This window comes from Orbicella franksi, chromosome 4 (assembly GCF_964199315.1).
Source record: "Orbicella franksi chromosome 4, jaOrbFran1.1, whole genome shotgun sequence".
In the NCBI taxonomy this organism is placed as follows: domain Eukaryota; kingdom Metazoa; phylum Cnidaria; class Anthozoa; order Scleractinia; family Merulinidae; genus Orbicella; species Orbicella franksi.
Genome location: NC_138148.1, coordinates 1,122,071 through 1,143,026, shown reverse-complemented (window position 1 = coordinate 1,143,026; position 20,956 = coordinate 1,122,071). Strand labels below are relative to the sequence as shown.

The 20,956-nt window shown below is 36.2% G+C and overlaps 2 protein-coding genes across 2 annotated transcripts; one reads left to right on the top strand and one right to left on the bottom strand.

The window, feature by feature from the left end:
* Positions 1–1,288: 1,288 nt before the first annotated feature.
* Positions 1,289–16,666, top strand: LOC145485800 (inositol-trisphosphate 3-kinase A-like). The gene is made up of 9 exons (XM_081464441.1): positions 1,289–2,642; positions 10,131–10,233; positions 10,682–10,822; positions 11,552–11,624; positions 11,736–11,784; positions 12,256–12,405; positions 12,628–12,729; positions 13,163–13,234; positions 13,959–16,666. Exons 1-9 carry the CDS (start codon positions 1,830–1,832, stop codon positions 14,151–14,153), a joined length of 1,698 nt encoding a protein of 565 aa, XP_081320567.1. The 5' UTR covers positions 1,289–1,829; the 3' UTR covers positions 14,154–16,666.
* Positions 16,667–18,123: 1,457 nt separating this feature from the next.
* LOC145485817 (uncharacterized) lies at positions 18,124–20,923 on the bottom strand. The gene is made up of 5 exons (XM_081464456.1): positions 20,824–20,923; positions 20,722–20,758; positions 20,541–20,598; positions 20,366–20,439; positions 18,124–18,898 (listed from the first exon to the last, which is right to left on the bottom strand). Exons 1-5 carry the CDS (start codon positions 20,875–20,877, stop codon positions 18,774–18,776), a joined length of 348 nt encoding a protein of 115 aa, XP_081320582.1. The 5' UTR covers positions 20,878–20,923; the 3' UTR covers positions 18,124–18,773.
* Positions 20,924–20,956: the final 33 nt, after the last annotated feature.

The following is a 20,956-nucleotide window of genomic DNA, read 5'->3' as shown; positions in this document are numbered from 1 at the left end:
AATCGTGCTGGGGGAGCCATACGGAAAATAATTTGAGCAATTCACGGACAAACTTAAGGTGAGAAAAAATTTAATGCCCCAGAAAACTGCCCAACCCCCACCTCTCAAAAAACAATTAAAAGTCCAGGATACGCGGATCGAGGCGCTTTTCCGTGCGGATGCACACTGCGCGCAACCGCGCATGATAGTGTCCCGAACTCAAAATATAGCTACTAGGAACGCAATGCGGATAGGAAGAGAAATGATCACAAAAAGAAGCTTGGTTATCATCCATCTTTTTATAGTCGTGTGATACCCATCTCATTCTGGTGATACCCGTTTGCTATCTAAATTGCTAAAAACCAATAACGTTACCATATTATTCACACCTATTTAATCTGTCGGCCAGAAACTATTGTTCCCATTAGATCATTTATCACAGAAGGTCCATAGCAGTAATTTTCTTTCAGGCTGGTGTAGATAAAAATCTTATTCACTATGCACAGGTGGACCTATTGACGTCAATGGATCAGTATATTTACGTCGTTTTATCCAAAGTGGCACCTCCCTGTGCACAGATAATTCGATAGAAGCAGTCATCGATCATCACTCATGGGCGCTGGCCACCGGTACCAATAAAAATTGTCTCCAGGAAATCTTCACTGAGCGACGGCATATTTTAGGGACGTTTGAGAAATCATGATTTCTTATCGTTGTACTCGGACTTGTAGCGTGGCCACGTATGTTCCCTATACCTTTATACTTACGAACTTCTTTCCTGATCGTTAAATAAATATGTTATAGTAAGGTGCTGCTGGCTTTCCGTGAATGTCCTTGAGCTTTGAAGTCTTCGTTTCTTCAGCTTTGTTTTGAAATTGCGGGCGGCCGATACTGCTTTAAAATATTTTTAAAAAATTAGAAAAGAAATAAAAGCTGTGCATATTGGTAGGTTCAAATGAAAGACGGTATCATTATATGAGGGCTCGAGAATTGGAATTAAATTTCCATTCTCGAGCCGGGACAGAACGATATAATCTTTCAGTAGAACACCCAGAGCATTTCTGTTTTCCATTTTCATTCCTCCACTAGAACGAAAACTAACAAAACTTAGCCCTGCCAAAGTCGCGAAATTTTATAACACTCGACATAATGATAAATGCCCATTCGAACTGGTGAATTTTGTTTAAATATGTCAGAAACCCTCACTGAAGTGAGACAAGTGACAGAGGATCACATTTCTTTGTATGTTGTGTTTGCTCATGTCAGTGTTAATTTTTTTGAAAAGTAAACACGAGGGTTTCTAACCTAACAGAAAATACTCGGATGTGCCTTGTACCTTGAAGTAGATTTTGCGGAGTGTTGGCACTATTATTATTGGAATATCACATTTTTCTGCGGTTTTTGAGCGAAACGTGATACAAAAGGATGAAGTATGACGTACCGTGAAACCGCTTTGGCGCCATTTTTTCTCGCGGTTAACCTTCCAACGTGCATGACCGCGAAGAGGGATACCATTTACGTACGTAACTTCGACACCCATTGAAATCCGACCTACTGATGTTCAAGTCTAATTGGCGATTAAAGGTCGTCACGGCTTTGATTCGGAGTAGGCTAATCTTTTGTTTATGCCACCTCGAGTCGAAACAAGAATTTTCTTTCACGAGAACTGAATTGGCAGTTTGTATTTGCATTCGAGAATGGAAGACATCGATAAGACCAGATGAGCTTTCGTCAAACGAACTCGCGTGGACTGGAGTAAACAAATCGATATTTTCCCTCTGCGATTTATCAGAAGCACACGGTTATATTGCGATTTAGTCAGCAGATTTACCAATCGGCCATGCAATGCCATGAGCGACCGTCAGAAAACATGGAGGTCGACGTCTTCGGGCGCCACATTCGTGGAGGAAATTCTTCACAAGTATAATTGCAATTCCGAAACAGAGAATTTCTTCGCGAGGATGTCCAGTCAAACTTTGGCGGAGCGGCTAGCAGCACTGAAGGGGCACGTTTTCTCCAATACAAACACAGAATATGCCAACTACGATCAAACCAATAACGGTGAAGGAAGGAAAATTGACTTGTCAAACAATACCCCTCCCTTGAGGCAGTGTGTGTTAACTAATGCTGACGCTAAACACAATCCAAGTGGTTTTCGAGTTGACTCAAGCAAACCCTCTAAGAACAGTGATCAAAGCGAACACGTTCAGCGAGAGAATTGTGCTGCTCATGCGAAAAAGGAAGAAGACATATTGGATCCAGGTCCTGCTGAAAGAAACTCAAATTTGGCGCTCGGCGACCAAAGTCTCGGGGGGGAAGATGACTGTGTCTTAGCGAGTCGATTTCCAGCGTTGAGTTGCGGCGATAACGTCAGTGATGGCAAGGATATAATATGTCTGGATCATTCTAAGCAATTAACATCTACTCCGCTAGTTGTAATAACGCCTGCCGTTATGGATAAGTGTGCCGACGAAGCCACTGTTGACATGGGGAGCACGAACGGTGGTGTGAATGGAGAGCTTTTTGCGACCATGTCTGCAAAGGACACAAGCGACACATGTTCTTTGTCAAGCTTTGGGTCCTGCTCAGAGAACGAAATTCTCACCGATGACGAACCTTCAGATGATGAAATGAGGCAACCAGTAGAAGACAAATCAGAAAAGGTAAGATTGTAAGCCTAACTTTCTTTTATTTACCAATTGTTTTTGCTCTGCAGAGATCATCAATCATGGCGGGTTCGCGTAACTTTTTGTGAATTTTAACAGCCTCAGCCTATTGTTTGCCTTTTTGGAAAGAGCTGTGAATGAAATACGCGGTATTGTTTGATGGAGTGATTTTTTCCGGCTTGGAAAAGCCCATTCTAACTTCATAAAGCAGTAGTAGTTTACTTACGTTATTTTAGTGTTTATTTGCTTTGGCAGCCTGGATCAAGGAAGGAGGCTTCGTTTGTTGATGTTCCATTTAGAATGTGTTTATTTCGATATGCATTGCCCGAATAATATTATTATTAGTTCAAAGTGTCTGGAGTTTCTTTTGGCGATGGTTTGTTTTGGGTCGCTCCCTGGCGTCCAAGACAAATTGCTATGGCTGCACTAGTCAGTTATCTTCCGACATGTAGACTAAATTCTTGCCCACTAATCAAGCCGTATATCTTTCGTCGCTGTGAAGATAAAGCATGATCTATTCTCAATAGTGGCTTGATTTAGTTATCTCTTCTTTGACGTGACACCAATTGTGAAAATATTTTCACATGGCAACTGATAGGTCAGTGCACAGTTGGGAGAATAACACACTTGTGAAATCAAAAATGTCAACAAAGCCGGTCAAAAAGTGTGCGGCTTAGTTTGTGCAAATGCCTTTAATCTTTAATTCGGTATAGTGACCTCTACAGAGTAGGGATCAATACATTCTCCCGAGTTTGGAAAATCATGAACTCACTAAATTTCAAAAGAAGTAATTCATAAAATAGTGTTTATCACTTGGAAGCTGAACATAACAGTTACTGTTATCGCATCTGAGATAGAGAAGATATGGAAAAATAAATAGAGCACGGAAGGTGAAAAAAAAAAAAATAGAAAAACCTGTACATGGAAAGGAATTTTAGTTAAAGTGTTAAGTGAATTTCTCCAGTATTTTTCTGAAGGTCATGTTCAGAAAGGTATTTGGTAGAGATTAATTTTTAGGATTATATCATTTGCACATGCCACATGGATTCAAAATGGCAAATAAAGAATGAGAAAATATTATCACGAACAATACAGAAAACAAAGCACTTTCTATTAGACTAGCAAAGTAATTGGCATTTAATGCAGTTTTGCATAACTTGTGCCACTTTGTCGTGTCCAGTCAGAAGTAAACCAAAACTGATCATGTCTTACTGGCACGTCTTGCTGTGTTTTGCATCAGCTACACGTATTTGGTTCAAGTTTTTGTTGTTTCACTGGTGTCATGAAAGTTCCAATATAATTGTGTGACAGTTTATCTTATTTTTAAGTTGCATAATTCAGGGAATCTAGGAATAATAAAAATCGGAAGCACGTGCCTGACAGTGTCAATTAGTTCAGTCGATGATTACCAGTTAATTAGCACCAGATTGTAAACGCGTTCCATCTCATCAACAAAACATGTAAGTTTGCCTGTCAGGTAATATTCTGTGATTAAAGAAACTGTTTAGAAAAGGTTGTGAGCCAATCAAAGTAGGTTTTGCTGAGTGAGAAACATATCAGCTTGATAAGTGATAATTTCCAGTTAGAAACTATTTCACAACATCAGTCTGCAAGACAAAGAAAACAATGAGTTGAAGGCATGGATAAATTTAAAATTGAAGCATACTTTAGTTGAGTTTGTCCTCCTATTGCCATATTGGCTAACATAACAGCACATAATATTTAGGTGGGAGCAAGTGAAAACTGAAATTTACAGACCCACCAGGCTAGTGGATTTCAAAGGTCTTTTTTTCTGCCTTTAATCACCACAAGGAGAAGTATACCAAGCCGAATGGTCTGATATATATGCCTGCATCAAATATGTGTTAGCTAAGATGTAACACTTTCTAGCTATAGTGTTGGTTGGACAGGACATTTTCTGGTTTTGTACTTGTCATAATCTTGACAATCTGGACTGGAGGCTTTTTGGTACATGCTGTACTGCTGAATAGTGACAGAATCAGGCGAAAAGAAGTTTACAATTGATCCATACAAAGGATTGAGTGGAGGTACCTCATGGCATGAGCTATGAAAGACGTGAAATAAACTGGGCTACGGGAGATGTAGTAGCCTCATGGTTAGTGGGCTCATCTCCGGATCGAGCGGTCCAGGTTTGAACCCTGGCCAGGGACATCGTGTTCTTGGGCAAGATACTTTACTCTCGCAGTGCCTCTCTCCACCCTCTCCCGGGTGTATAAATGGGTACCAGCAAACTGAATGCTGGGGGTAACCCTTTGATGGACTAGCATCCCACCCAGGGAGGAGTACATGTAGATATACTCCTAGTCACTTTGTGTTACAGAAGCCGGGATAAGCTCCTGCCTGATGGGCTACTTGGCTCATATGCAGTGTGACGGATAAGAAGCCTTGCATTACGCACGTATCAAGTTAATAATTATTAATAAGCTCTACAGTATTTTCTAAATGAAACCCGATTGTTGTATTCGGAGAAGGAGAAAATGCACACGAGGTGTAGATTTAGCTAGAGGAGATATTTTGGAGATACTTTAGATATTTACTGTGTTACCCATCCTAGAAGGATTATAAGGATTATAACGTAAGTTCTTCTTTTTTGTTGTTCTTTCAATTTATATCATTTTCTCTCGTTTGGTTATTTCGTTGCATAATCCACATTTATGTAATTTTAGTTCTCACCGCATACTTCAATTCAACAAATAAACCGACAATCAAGAACCAGAAGTTGTGTGGTTGATCACGGCGATCTCCAGATCGATACTTACCAACAAGGACTTGGTTCGGGAATGCGGCATGCAGACTTTACCTTACCTTTACACTTAGTGTAGAAATTAGCATGGAATTGAAATCGGTCCACCCTCATTCTACACAAAGAGAAGGATAGCTAAGCGTACTTGTAATAATGGGAAAAACCATGAGCTAAATTTATGATTTCCTGTAACCATGCCATAATTTCTTAACTGTAAACTGCCAGATAAATGTGAGTGTACCTGCAAACCGGCAGTCAAAATTGGCTTAAACCGCCAAACCACCAGAGTATAATAGACCCTCAAAGTTGTTAGTAAGAGCAAGAATTCCAAATTTGGAAAGCATACTCGACAATGTCAAAATGTAGTTGCCGTGGAAAAATCAAATTCTTAGTACAATGAAATGCCATTTCAAATTGTTCCCTGATGAGTTTCAGGTTTACTTACCATGCTTCATTTTGCAGCTTTAAATAATTAATTAGGGAAAAAGTCATAAACGATGTAAGTTAGCAGGTTGACTTTCTTCTCTCGCCCAGTCTTCATTGGGTTTAGAATAAAGTGAGCATTATCTAACTTCATTATTCACCACTCTCTTGCAATCTGCAATGATGGCATCATTTACACCACAGTAATAGTCTGAGTAAGTAGCATAAAATAATCAATTTTGTGCAGTCAACAGTGCATACATACATTAATTAAAAGATAGCTTTTGTTCGTTGTATTTTATTCATCAGAGTTTTTTGTTGTGGAATGTTACAAATATGGTGAAAATCTTTAAGTGTTGGAGTAAAATTTATAAAAAGCCCTTAGTTGTAAGTATACAATATATTATTTTAGTTTATACATTATTATGATATAATTTTTAATTTCAGTAAAGGCTGTATATTTATTTATTGAAACTTCTTAGTGTTAAATGTTTAGAAAGAGAGAACAGATATAAAATTAATTACATGTATTAGTATTGTTCGTGTCTTCTACAATTTTTTATTTTATTTTATTTTATTTTATTTTATTTTATTTTATTTTATTTTATTTTATTTTATTTTATTTTATTTTATTTTATTTTATTTTATTTTATTTTATTTTATTTTATTTTATTTTATTTTATTTTATTTTATTTTATTTTATTTTATATAAATATTGCTTTGTGCCAGGTTAGTACTGTCTAGTAATTTACATTTATTTATTGCCATTCCATAACTATTTCAACACACACATTGTTTTGTAAATGGGGAAATTTTTAATTTCAGGTCGATAATTTAATAACTGCTTTAAAATATGGCATTTACTTTTACTGTATTCCAGTATAATCCCTGTGCAATCAGTTTGTATATAATTGTCACTGGTGAGATACTATTATTTGTAAACATCTAGATTATTCAGATTTCCTTTGGCAAGAATCTGTGGATGTTCATATTAATTTAATATTTGAATTCAAATTTTACTTGTTCATGTCAAAATCATAGGCTAGACAATATTCACTTTGTGAAATGTTTTTAATCATGGGGCTGCAGCACTTGTTTCATTGATTTTCTGTTTAAGTCTCAGGAGACCAAAGTGTTTTATAAGAATGTAAGTGAGAGACATGAATAATTTGATGTTATTATGGTTATTATTCAAATACTGTTTCCTGTGGCTGAATTTATATGCGCCATCCATGCATGACACCTTAAAGAGGTTGGTTGGGACTAAGTCTTTTTAACAGCTGAAATACCACTTAGCTATTGCGATTTAAATGTTACAATTCCCTTAAGAGGTGAGCTTCAATGATAATAAATGGAGAGATATGTACATGCTTGAAATCAATCTGCTGATAAGGATGGAAAGATTAACTTTGAAGAAATGTATTATGTACAGAGTCAAACTGATAATGTTTGGATGTAAGCGATTTTTTGATTTAATGCAGTATTTATTTTATAAAAGCTTTCTTCTGGATTCATATCAAAACTCATGTAAATGTATACATGTACAAAATTCAGAGATAGGTAAGTTACAATAATTGCTTTGTAAAGGGTTCTTTTACTGACAACTTAGTCACTCATACAGTCATGTAATTTAATATCTTGTGCATATATACTAACAGATCAGATGGATAACTTATATCTTCTCTAACTGTTATCTTTCAATGTTGATATGGAAAATCAGTCGTTCAGGAATCTTTTTTTAATGGTCTTTGGAATTTGAGAAATTATCAAGATCACTTCAAAATGATCTTCAGTCCAGTAAAATTCATAAATTTTCAATAAATGCAGGACAACTGACCTAGTAAATTCTTCAGTAAATGATTCTCAAAGATCTTTGGAAGTAATGGAATTTTTTTTTTACCTATGTTCAAAATTACAGAAAATAGTAGAGCTTCAGTTGGAAATAATTGAAGACATGTACTTATAAATAGGTAGCTTTCTTCTGCATTTTTTTCTGAAAGTGTTAAAAAATGGAAATGAAATTCAGAAGAGTACCAGACAACAAGAACAAAAAATGTTTCCTCCAAGATTAGCTTAAACTACATCAGGTTTTTTTGCTGGGTGTTGATTAAATTTATTAATTTACTATTGGACTGGCCATCTCCATGATAAGTATGAAATAAAACTACTCTTTTATTTGTCTCTTGGGTCACTGGATAGTGTAATTCTTTTATCACAGTCGGGTTTGTGATGTCTTATTGGTTGTATAACTCTATGTTTTCCTCCGGAATGTCTTTGGTCTACAGCCTTAGTGTTGAAAACAATGTTTATTATACAGTCATGCTGGTATACAGTCTTTGATGAACATTAACTATATGTAGCTAATTTCCTGTTCTACTATAGGTGTAAGCCAGAAAGGTACTACATGCAGCTAGTTGAGTGTAATAGTGTAAACAATCCCACCAAGTTTTCCTAGGTTTCTGTTGATGTACCCATTGGTGAAGCCCTTGGGCTTGTAGTTCAATACTAGTTCTGATTAACACACTTACCACAATGTAAAACAGAGGTGTGTATTTTTAATGTAATTATTAGACTTTGCATGTTTAACAGAGCTTTCATGCTGTTCACAGCATATTTACTTTCAGATACATTTTAAATTGTGTCCGTTTGTCCTTGTATTTATTCTATGTTCAAGCTATCTACAGGGACTTTTTTACATGACAATATTTTTTCTAGCATTTCATGTCAGAGGCATTGTATTTATTTCATGACTGTAAGTACCTGCAATTGTAGAAATTTACAATCATGGGAATGTTTTCCTTCTTATGATAAAAATGTTTTGCTCAAGATTTCATGGTTAATGATGTTGTGTTTTTTATGGTAAAATATGAGATTGTACAACATACATGTATTTTGAATCTCAATAGTAACACCTGCTCATCTGCAAACAATCCAGTTGCTTGAACAGGCAAGTTCTCTTTTTGACTCTTTGTTGGGATTAAATATTCGCTTTGGAAAGTGTCATTCTAAACACCTGATTGCTCTATCTTTTTTTCGCTGAACACACTGTTCAATATACAATGTATGCCAGGGAAAATGTCCTGAGTATAACATAAGTTGAATTCTGCATAAAGCAAACAGGTTGTATCCTGCAGAGCTTTCCAATTTTAATTTTGAAACATAAAAGGCTTGCATGAAAAGCCTTCAGATAGTTGATAAGCAAATGTACAAATATGGTAAGATTTTATTTGAAACTTTTAAAATATTAATGGCTTTAAAACAGCAAGGAATGATTCTTCACAATTGATTCAACTGTGTTTTAGTTTCATGCAGTGAATATGAGTTTTCCTAATCACAAACACTGATCTTTATCAAAGTTACATGCAAGACATGCTCACCACTCATGGTAAGCCAAAAAGTTCTTGTTTCAATGTGTTATACCCCTCTTTAGTTGATAATTATTTGAATCTGTCTTAAGTTACCTATAAAATAAGTTGGGAGATTGTTATTTTTCCAGGTCCAGATATCAATATTCATTTTCTTTAAATGACTTTGATATGTTTCAGATTTGAAACATACCTAATTTCTTTTTAAGATTCAAAACATTCACAGGATTACATTTCACCCTGTACTCTACATACTTTTCATACGCAGTCATAAATGTTGTCAACCAAAGGTGTCAGTTTTTTAAATTACTAAAAACTGTAATTTTGTCATCATGATGATATATTCTAGACATTACAAGAATTTGTTGTTTGTCATTGGTATCACTCTATTGTCAATAGATAACTTAATTTTATGATTTTGGAGGAGCCACACTCAATTTTTGGCAAATTTGTTTGACATAAATTTCTTTTACTTATAATTATTATAACCACATGTAATAAGCCACCACGTTTCCTTTTTCAGGAAATAAAACTTTCATTCACAATATTATTTTGAAAAATTGTGACAATGCGAAGTTCGATGTTGCAAAAATTTCGTGCCAAGTAAGGTACTGTACATTGTAGTCATCTTCACCTGCCCAGCTTAGAATTTATCAGATGCCTTCATCTTGCCTGAGAGTATAAACAGATTAAGTAATCCAACTATAGGTACATCTATCTACAGTCAGAGAACAAAATTGTGCCATTGTGGATAAAATTCTGTTTTGGAGAGGTGACTGTGCAGGTAGGTTTTCTGACCCAAGTTGCTTCCTCAACTGCGAAAGTGGCAAATTTGTCCAAACCAGCACTTGCTGCTGATACTGAAGCAAATGGAATCACATGTATTCAGTGTACTCATTAACAAGAATATATTGTGCTTGTGTTGCCTCGCAGATCCACACACGCTGGAAGAAAATTCGAAGTATGATCCATTGGTCGCCATTTGTACAGAACTTTAAAAAGAAATACCCATGGGTGCAGCTCGCCGGACACCAAGGTTAGCTTCTGTCCTGTTATTCCCGTTAATCTGATTCTAAAATCTGATTGGTTTTTAGCAGGCCCTGATTTAACATTTTATTGGACAGTTTATGAGTCATGCTTGGGATCATTGTATGTACCTTTTTGCGTGCTGTATGAGGTCAGTTGCACTCTGGTCTTGAATTGGGTATGTTGGGTTTGCATTGGATACGTGTTTAGAAGGGTCAGGTCTGAAATAGGTTATTGAGTTTTGGGTTGGGTCTGAAATTTGGTAGAGTAAACTGCAAATTTTGGTCTGAAATAGGGCAAGGGTTTCAAGAAGCTCACCACACACACACACCCAATTTTTCTGGGAGTATCCCAACCCTCCCCAAGAGACACAAAAATTGTCAGTATGAAGTAACATACTTGTACTTGTAGCTGGATTCAACTTGCCAAGATTCCTTCTTTCACTTTCTTATTTGTAGGTTGCTTTAAACCAGGTGAAAATGGTACAATTCTGAAGAAGTCAACTGACAAAGAGAGGGAATGTCTTGTAAAGCTTATGAAAGATATCTTGAGGCCTTATATCCCTGAATATAAGAGAGAAGTCAACAAAGGTGGAGAACGTATCCTTGGTACTACAAATATCAGTTTTATTTCCTAATATTAGTCATGCACTATGATATATTTACACACCATAAACCCCTCTCTTGTCCAAACAGGTAATGTTTGACAACCACGCATTGTTTGGTCATCAAATATGCTGGTGTTGAACTGAGTGGCCAAACAGTATCATTATAACTTGATGATGCCTGCTAATGCATGAATCATTTGTTAAGCATAATTTGCTTTCCCGTCCCTCCCGGATAGGAATGCCAGTCCATGACCAGTGTTCCAAGTGCCTAACACATCACCAGTACTTATTTTCAATGTATACTCGTGCAAGGAGATACACAGGTTAAGATTTATCTGTTTCATCCTCACACACCTCACACACTATCACTCAAAGCCAGACCCCTTGCCTCTGGGTGCAAGAAATCATATTATTATAGGCCACTGCTACTTCTTCTACTTGTGTATGGTATATGGCCAAAAATTATTGATCTTCCATTATCTGAGTAGTTAAAAGAAAACTTTGAGGGATTTGCCAGCATCACTGTATACGCGAATAGTAAATTAACTCTTCCAACTACGACTTTTTTCGTAATTTGAGACCTTTCAATCCATCTTTAGCATGGTATTGAGAACTGTGTTCAAGTCCGTCTTCCTTTGATTAATCAGTATTTCTTTATAAGCCAGCTAACTTCTGTTTTAAGCTGAACGTGATGCTGGTTTTTCCTTGACAAATGTTTAAGGTTATCTTGAAATGCAGGATTTACTCCAAGACTTTGAAAGCCCTTGTGTAATGGACTGTAAAATGGGAACAAGGTATGTTGCACTGTGTTACATTTTCGTATGCCATGTACAACACTTATTTGACCTGTATATATGGTAATGAAAAGAAATCATCTGATCTTCTTGATGTACTTTTTGTTTCAGAACATACTTAGAAGATGAATTAGCAAAGGCAAAGTCAAAACCTAGAAAAGTGAGTGTTAAATCATGCAAGAAAGAAACTTCATTGCACTGTTATCAATTAGTTTCTAGGTTGCTTATCAGCTGAAATATTGATTTAAAAAGGAACAAGTGCGTAGTTAAAGCAAAACTACACAATATGTAACAGGCATATTATTTTTATAACTACAATCATCTGATGAGTACGAACCATAAACTTATATTGAAACAGAGTCAAATGATAAATAACTTTGGAATTAATATGTGTATCTTTTTACCAAGTGTGCAGCATTTTGATCATTGGAAAAAAAGGATTCTTTTCTAATTAATCGCCATAGCGATATTTTAAGCAATACTCATAGCACTTCCTTGGGGAATTTTTTGCTCCAGTACAAGACTCAGTTTCCCAATCGGCTGTCATGGCTGACTTAAAGGCTGATAACAGAGATTCACTTACCTGCCAATACTGTTTAATAGAAGGTAACTACAAGTTTTCTTCTCATAGGACCTATTTCAGAAAATGATAGAGGTGGATTCCAGTGAACCTACTGAGGAGGAGAAAAGAGAGGGAGGAATAACAAAACCTCGTTATATGAAGTGGAGAGAGCAGCTCTCTTCAACATCAAGTCTGGGCTTTAGGATTGAAGGAATTAAGGTTAGATCAGCCTCTAACTTCTCCTTACAGAATCAATATTGTGAACTGAAGTGTAAATGAGTATTAAAAATTATTTTATGTATATTTGCCACCAAATTCTTAGAGTAACGTGTAAAAACAGTGAAACTAATCATTATTATTACTTTGGTTAACATGGTTTTGTACTCATCGACACAAACATCTTTATATCTCAGCACAAATTTGTTTTTAATTCCCCCATAGAAAGGTGATCAAAAACCCAACAAAGATTTTAAGAAAACAAGAACAAAAGAGGATGTACATGAAGTTTTTACCGAATTTATTGGTAATGACGAGCAATTAAGAGTAAGTGTTATTTATTTCTATGCACTGGAAGTTTTTGATTTTCTACTTTTGTTCTTCTCAATTCCTTATGATCTCAGTTTTTACTGTAATATGCACTTAACATGCGGGTCTAGAAAATATTCCTACCCACACCAAGGATGGCCATCGGAAATTTGAAGGAGGTGGTTGGTCTCAATAGCCAAATTTGTAAAGGGAAAGTATGAAGCTAAATTGGGAATTCCCGGTGGAGAGGGGGGCACAACACAAGTAACCATCCTTGGGGGAGTTATGGATATTTTCTAGAACCAGATAATACATGACTGTATAATTTTTAATAGGTTCTATGATGTAGGCCTGTTGTCAAACAGACAGACACCTTGATTTGAACTTGAGTTGCCTGGCTACATCAGTCACTGGCAATACATTTCACTTCTTTATGTTTTTCTTTGTACAGAAAAAGTATCTAAGAAGACTCAAGGCCATAAGAGCAACTCTGGAGTCCTCACCATTCTTTCGCACCCACGAGGTGAGTGGTGAAAATAATAACTGCGTTATAATTAAAAATAACTTTAGTAGATTATGCATGTAATATTGATAATAAATCTTACAACATTTGCTACCCTACTGAGAAATGTAGCTAGAGTCAAATCTGTAAGATCCACAGTGAAAATTCTAATTCAACTAGTGTTTGCAATTTTCTTTAGCTGCCTTCAGTGTTTTGTGTTACTTTATAACAAAATTGTACTAAGTGTTTTTTGCTACTACCCTAATGATCAAACAGTGAATGTGAATTTCGCAGATTTGTAGTGAACATATTTAAGTGTGCAGTCAGTGTGTAAACAAAGGCATGTCTTAATAGTCTGGGCTTTTAGAGTTTGTGGTAAATTTCATGTAATGGGTCTATTCTTTGCTTGCCTGATGTGCAACTTGAGGGTTTTTGGAAACATTTTTCAATAAATTGGAGTTGCAGTAGTCCAGTAGAGAGATGGAATAATATAGTGTAGTTGTTATTTTAAGTTTAATTGCAAATTAATCAATATATGCTAGTGAATACTTTTTGGTAGCAAGGGGCTAGTAAAAGAAAAATTTTCAACTACTGCATACCATTTACAGTTTGTACCCTGGAAATGGGAGGTTATTAGGTGCAAAGTAACCAAGAAAATGTTTCAATATCCACAGCTGGTGCAGTAGTAGTTCTGCTTGACCTAACAAATTGCTTTCAACTAACCAATGTAATTGCTGTATTCCAGGTGGTTGGTAGCTCTCTGTTATTTGTTCATGACGAAGATGGCCGAGCCAGTGTGTGGATGATTGATTTTGGAAAGACTGTGCCACTTCAGGACGGCATGTGGTTAGATCACAGAACACCATGGGAGGAAGGAAACCACGAGGATGGCTATTTATGGGGGCTTGACAACATGGTGGATATCTGGTCACAAAGATGATCTTCACCTAGTAGGAACTAATTCATTTTTTATTGGAAGCCCCTTTTTTAAATAGAAAGAGAAAACAGAACAAACTATTTGGACCAATTTTACTTAATGCTTATAACAGTGCAATCAAAATAATGTTGACAGGTGAATGTTGGCTTCAATCTGCATGTACAAACCTGCACAGTGGGGCGATCTTCCTTTGTCCGTGAACTTTAAACTCCATGTTTGCATACATGTTAAGTTATCAAAATACATCTTTTAGTCTCGCTAGCTGAATCAAGTAAACCCATATCATTATACATGCAGTGAATATTTAACAATCCTGCCCTTTAGTAAATGTGACAAGTATAAATTAAAGTAATATGTTTAATGACTGAGATATTTTCTTTTAATTTCATACAAAGAAGTAAAATTAGTGGATTGGCAACTGGTTGCCTATTCCTCTTACACAGCTTTACAGCCATGATCTATAACTGCTGCAAATGCACTGGTTTCTCATATTTTCTTGTAAGCATGGTATAATGACTATATGTAAGTGTACCATGCTCCTTTCAGACATACTTTGTTCTATATTTTGAGGGGTTAAAATTTCTCAGTACTAGATTTATGAAGATCGCCCTATAGTGTGAAATAAATAATGCTATTTAAGGTCATCTTTGAATTACTTTGTTGTCTTCCAAATCACTATACATGTAAGTAGATACAGTATGTTTTAAATGTCATTCCATTTTGTGGCTCACATGGCATGTAACAAGTTTCAATTTGTGGCACTGAAATCCAAGATTTTTTGCCAAATGCATAATTAGGGCTCAGCTGAGATAAACATACTTTGTACAAAGGACAAATTGTAGCATTGAAGCTTCTCAGAGTGATTAACATTCAATTTCCCCTAAGAATATAGTTATATAGCCTTTTTGAGAGAGGTTACACTTGTCCCACAAAAGCATAAAAGCATATATGGCAACTAAAACTAGCCATTAAGAATGCCTTTTGGCTTTGTTGCACAAGCTTCTATGCTTCTGTGGGACAACCTTTCTCTAAACAGCTGTAAAAACACTTTCACTTAGAAAGGCAATAAGAATAAAGAAAATCTTAGTGGTAGTTGTAATTGTACCTTTATGATGCAATTCGGCAAAGAATTTGTTTAAGTTGCTTAATTTGAGATTGTCATACATATACAGTGGAGTCCCAATTTCTCAAAATGTCATTTTTTCAAACCTCCCTATAACTTTAACCAAAAGTTGTTTCCCTCTGACCTCAGTCGAACACTGTAATTTTACCTCCGATTTCTAGAACTATGTGATTTTTTGAACCAATTTTCATTTCTCTTGGAGGTTCAAAATATTGGGATTCCACTGTATGTACAAATTGGTATTAAGAATACAATCATCTTCACATGTAACCCCAGGTGTGAAGTCATACCATGCAGTTGAACGTTTTAGAAAATATTCCAGAGCCTGTCATGTAGAATTCTGTTTTAGTGTATTATAATAACAATAAATTATTAGACAAGCCTGACGTTTCTATGAGCAAATAGTTAACTATCACTCATAGAAAAGGAGGGCAAGTAGTGTAATTGTTATAGTAGGCACTCTAAAGGATTACAGCACAAAACCTACAATTTTGTGTATTTTTAAAATTTTAAGATTCAGAATAACTTTTAGTTTCAAGAGCAGCATGCAGGATCATTGTCTATCAGCAAATAGAAAACAGTGGGACAGCAAATCAGATTTTCAGATTCCCAATAGAGAATATCTGAGTGGCTACTAATAATTATTATAAGGAACTTGAATTGCTCTACTGTTAACACTTCCAATGGTATGTGGGATTTATAGTTTTAAATGTAGTGAATTTAAATTTTAGAGTTTCGAAACTTCACCTCTCTCTACAAACGATTTGCTGTAAAGAGAAAATATCCATTCATTGAACATTGAAACAGTCTGTTGGTTTCAATCAGTGGGTTTGAAGAACAGCAATAAATCATACATGATAAGGACTGGATATTCTCCCAGTATGGTCCTGAGTAAGCTTGGCTTGTAAGAGTGTGATGTTCATTGATATCATCTTTCATATGATCTTACATGTAGCAATGCATGGTCTTGTTTATTATTTCCTAAGACCTTTTCTTTTTCTACCTTCAAACATTACTGAGGAGTTATTTTCGATTGAAAGTTGATTTTGTACATCATAGAAAAACTTACCAGAAGAAAGGTGCAACATTACTCCTTAACAGAGGTGGAGTGAATTTTCATCCAACAAAACTCAAACTTGCAGTCTAAAGTAATGGCTATATTGCTGATAATAACTGCTGACCACATTTGCAAAAGACCATGCAATTCTTTCACACAGACAAGGAATTTGTAAATACTATGCTACAAAGTGAAAGGTAATATTCAGTTACATTGTATATATTATTCCGTTAACTTCAAAATTCAGGGCTTTTTTTAGTCCATTTTTTGTTACCTCAATTGAATGTTTAGTTACTGCCATCATGTAACTTGTACCATTAAACATTTTGTATAAAATTGCTTTGTCTCACTTTTTTATCGTGATTATGGTAGCTGTCATTATATTGCGTGGATAATACATGGACTGTGATGCCATGGCCAGTTTTAAGAGGCTAAATATAATTTAGACAAATTAAGTCTTGAGGCAATGCGGTCAGTGGTCACCCCGTTTGCATACGTGTCCTGTGGGATGACCTAATAGTTTACAGCTCGCCTCATGATCTGCATACATTTTGTCACATGGCAGCTGATCTTTGTGGATCATTTGCATGTTGAGCTGATCTTTGCAGATCTCTGGCTGTGGATGTTTTAGCAACAGCTTATCTTTCTGTGAATTGTTGCAGATTCTTGCCCCCAGCCCTCCCAACCTCATGGTTCAGGGGTGCTTCCTACAGACTAATAAAAGCAATAAACAGTAATATTAACCTGATTTTCAGTCTGTACTGTAAGATATGGATCCTTGTTTGGCCAACCAATCTATGGCCACATGTTTAAGAAACTGACGTGACCTCTAATTGACCAATTAGAGTAGCAGGTGGAAAAAGTCACCATGTTCTTAAAACTTCAACGGACTTGAAAGGATTTGAAATTGCCACGGGATACCATGTTTGTGTAGAACAGAGCTTCAAAAAGTTTAAAACAGCCTCTTTATGTCCTATCTGGCATCCCCATACCCACTCAGAGACCCTCCTTCTACTCCACCCACAATTGCAACTTATGCACCTTACCCCTCCCTTAGAATGGCCTGCAAGTAGGTTTCCATGAGTTGCAGCACAAGTGGTAAAGCTACATGAAAAGGCTGGCATGCAGACCAAGCCAACAAGAATGAAAGCCTCTCATTTCTTGTGCTAGGCCTTTGCTCACCAACCCATCTCACATCTTCGCTGCTTGTGCTGCAGCACACGAGAGCCTGCTCACAGGCTTCTGTTACTGCAAACAAAGAAACAAGAATCTAACCCTGGCTGATCAAATGATGGATGATGCTATCCACAAGGGCTCATTTGTTATAAATGTTGAACAGTGCTATCCATATTTCACTCTCAGTGCAATTCAATTAATAAACTTAATGAAAGTTGCCTGGTGGATAGTGATTTAAGTTCTAATCACAGGAACTGGGTACATAATAGTCACACAAGGTATAAAATATAACTTCAGAGGAACATAGAAACTGAAAAGAACTTAGGATGGTTAAAACTGGGCCAGATTGAAATAAAAATGCTAAACTTTCTGCTAAAAATCTATGCCAAATTTTCCCAGATGGACCGTTGTGACATAGCTACTTAAGTGTATAGGTACTTTAGTGTAATGCACTCTGAACAACTGGGGTGAGATAAATCAGTTTCCTGTTGACAGCTTTACCTGATTTTGATTTATCATGCGGATCACATTGCCCACCCTTTGAACAACCAACGCCTGGACATAGCATATGTAAGCCCAGTTCTTTCCCAGGAAAATAACAGAACAACTGCTTGGAATTTGCAATTTCAAATTTTATTGGCAAGCATAATCAACACCCAGTGTCTTCTTACATAATCAGTACATAAGAATATACACATTCAAATATTGAACAAGAGAACGAAAAAAAAAAAACAGAGGAAATACGCGAGCAAAAACTGATGCGCACTAGCACACAGAAACAGGTAACAATAAACTAAGAGACATAATAGCAATGTAGAATTACGTACAAAGAATGAGCCTATAAAAAATACTCAAGAAACATTAAAAAACACTGACTGGAGCTTGGAGAAAAGACCTAAAACTAAATACAATTTGCTTTCACCATAGCCAATTGTACAACACAATGTAAAATCTGGGCTTAGTTATCATGATGGGGGCCTACTACCCTGTAAAGTAGTACTGTATCAGCAGTACAATGTCAGGATGAAAGTTGTTCAGAAAAGTCCGATTCTTGCAAAAGCCAACTGATGTACTTCAGGGAAGGGGAGCGCAGAGAGTTATCTGTATCTGTGACTACACGTAAACAAAATTTAAGTTAAAGAAAATTTACACAAAATTGACTATTGTTATCACTTTTAGCCAGTATCCAGTGATGGCAATAAAACAAAGCATTTGGAAGTAATAAAAGACTTTTTACACACAAAGGGTATTGTGTGTAAAGCCAATACTATAAGTCATCAAGTTGATTTAGCGCCTCGATCACCAGGCCATCATCATCACTTGCTGAGCCCTCTGACACATCACAGCTGCTACTACCACAGATCAAAGATCCCGACGATGTGAGTGGAGAAGCTGTGAAATAAGAGAAGCATTCTGTTCAATAAATTTGTATGGGAGGACAACTTGTCTGTCCTCTAGAGCTCGCACATGGTCTGTAGAGAGTGTGAAAAGAAATTGAGTGTGATAGGAGAGGGTGTTGTTTCCTCTGCCTCAATAACATCATTTTCACCAATAGGCTATTCTTATTATTTGTCTATTTCTTGTTGTTGAACTTGCCAAGGTTCTCTGTTCTGATGTGTAGCTCAACAATGGACTAACCACTGATAATGTATTTTCTTTGTTTAGAAGCCTCTGTTTTTCTGTAGAAAACAGTTTAGTTTAAAAAAAAAAAGGCTTCATCAAATTTTATGACTTTTTGAACCAAAACTCTTTAGGGTGGTTTGCCAACATTTAAACTGACTTTGTTTTAAATTTGTGATTACTGGTATTGTCTGGCTCTGATGCAAATGTTATTTTTAACACATCATTGGTGCATCAGCCATCATCTCAATTTCCACAGGACTCATTCCACTCTCCCATCACAAATTATATGGATATGCATCAAACTGAACCAAACCTGAAGAGTTTTGATTAAAAACGTAACAGCGATAAAAATGATAAAAAAGATAATATATTTTTAAAATTATTGGACCTTATGTCATATAATTCAGGGACTAATCATGCCACTTGATAAGAACAAATCCTTGCCTGATTCATCCCCCTGAATTTACTTTTGTCCTCCAGTTCCTATTAAAAATCACTACCCTAAATGAAATAAACTACTTTACTATAAAGACACGAGTGTTTTACTGGAAAATACACCTCTCATAAAGTTCATACAAAACCACATCTGGGACTCGGGCGGCGTATTTTCCATATATCACTAGTGAAGATATCGATTACTTCACTGATATCATTTTTGAGCCTTAAACTGTCCTTAAATTTGTGAAAAGTGAACTGATCAACATGGCACGAGTGTGGGACAAAGAAAAAATCTGAGTCCCTGACAGTAATTGGACCCATGACCTTCTGAACACCAGGCGGACACTCAAACATCTTCGGATATTCCTCGAAAGTTTTCGGCAATCTTCGGTCATCTTCAGAAATCTTCGGTACTCTTCTGAATTTTTCGGAAATTGATCAGAAACGTTCGTGTCGCCCTCGAACAAGTTTTGGAGAATATTCCAAAATCTCAAGGAAGTGGTCGGAAATCTTCGGAAAATCGTCAAAAACGTTGTTATCAGTATGTCTATATAATAAACAACGTGAATACATGGTTGCTTGTAGATATGGAATATATCTTCTCATGTTCAACTTTCTATCTCACTCGTTCACTGCGCTCACTCATGATATATCGAGTTGAGCACTCAAAAATATATTCCATATCTACGCGCGTCCATGTATTATCCCCCTATGAGATGTATTATTCCCTATGAATGAGATGTAATTTTATTTATAATATGAATAAATTAAATTTTATTTAAGACAATCAGGCCTAACCTATACTTATCATGGCACCAGCAGACACTCTCCTTGTTATGCTTATAGAAAATTGTCTTTGGGCTTGCTTTACTCTGAAAAGATAAATAATAGTTCTAGAGTTAAGTCTTACAAAAGCTTCTGGCGGTTTCTTCCATGAACGTTGATCAGGCAAATAGCTGACATAAACACTCACAAACTCATTCCAGCAACTTGATGAAGAGCTCGAGTGCTTTGCAGTTTGGGACCTCCAGCTGAAATTATTAAAATTTGAAAGCGGTGATTTTCAAACTGAAGATCAAATAAGCTTATTCTGATGCACGTGCGAAAAATTAAAAGCTTGTCTTTACTTCAAATTTTGTTTGGATATGTCATACCTTGTGATGCAATCCGTCCACATTGAGAACTTGTCGCCTTCAAAAGGAAACAAAAATTTAAACATATGAACGTGTCATAAACAAAGATGACAAACAATTTACCTGTAAAATCACACGAGAAGCTCCTCGTAAAGATCGACCAGCTAAAGACGCCATTTTGTTTTTCTAACCGTACCAGCTCATCCCGGTCGTTATTGGAGTTGAGGACTGGATCGAGTAGTCCCAGTAAACATAA

Coding starts and splice junctions, on each gene's coding strand:
- LOC145485800 (XM_081464441.1), top strand. CDS start 1,830: ATGAGCGACCGTCAGAAAACATGGAGGTCGACGTCTTCGGGCGCCACA. Junction 10,234..10,681: donor GCAGCTCGCCGGACACCAAG/GTTAGCTTCTGT, acceptor TCTTATTTGTAG/GTTGCTTTAAACCAGGTGAA. Junction 10,823..11,551: donor AGTCAACAAAGGTGGAGAAC/GTATCCTTGGTA, acceptor CAAATGTTTAAG/GTTATCTTGAAATGCAGGAT.
- LOC145485817 (XM_081464456.1), bottom strand. CDS start 20,877: ATGGCGTCTTTAGCTGGTCGATCTTTACGAGGAGCTTCTCGTGTGATT. Junction 20,440..20,540: donor CAAGTTGCTGGAATGAGTTT/GTGAGTGTTTAT, acceptor TTATCTTTTCAG/AGTAAAGCAAGCCCAAAGAC. Junction 18,899..20,365: donor TGGTGCCATGATAAGTATAG/GTTAGGCCTGAT, acceptor CTTATTTCACAG/CTTCTCCACTCACATCGTCG.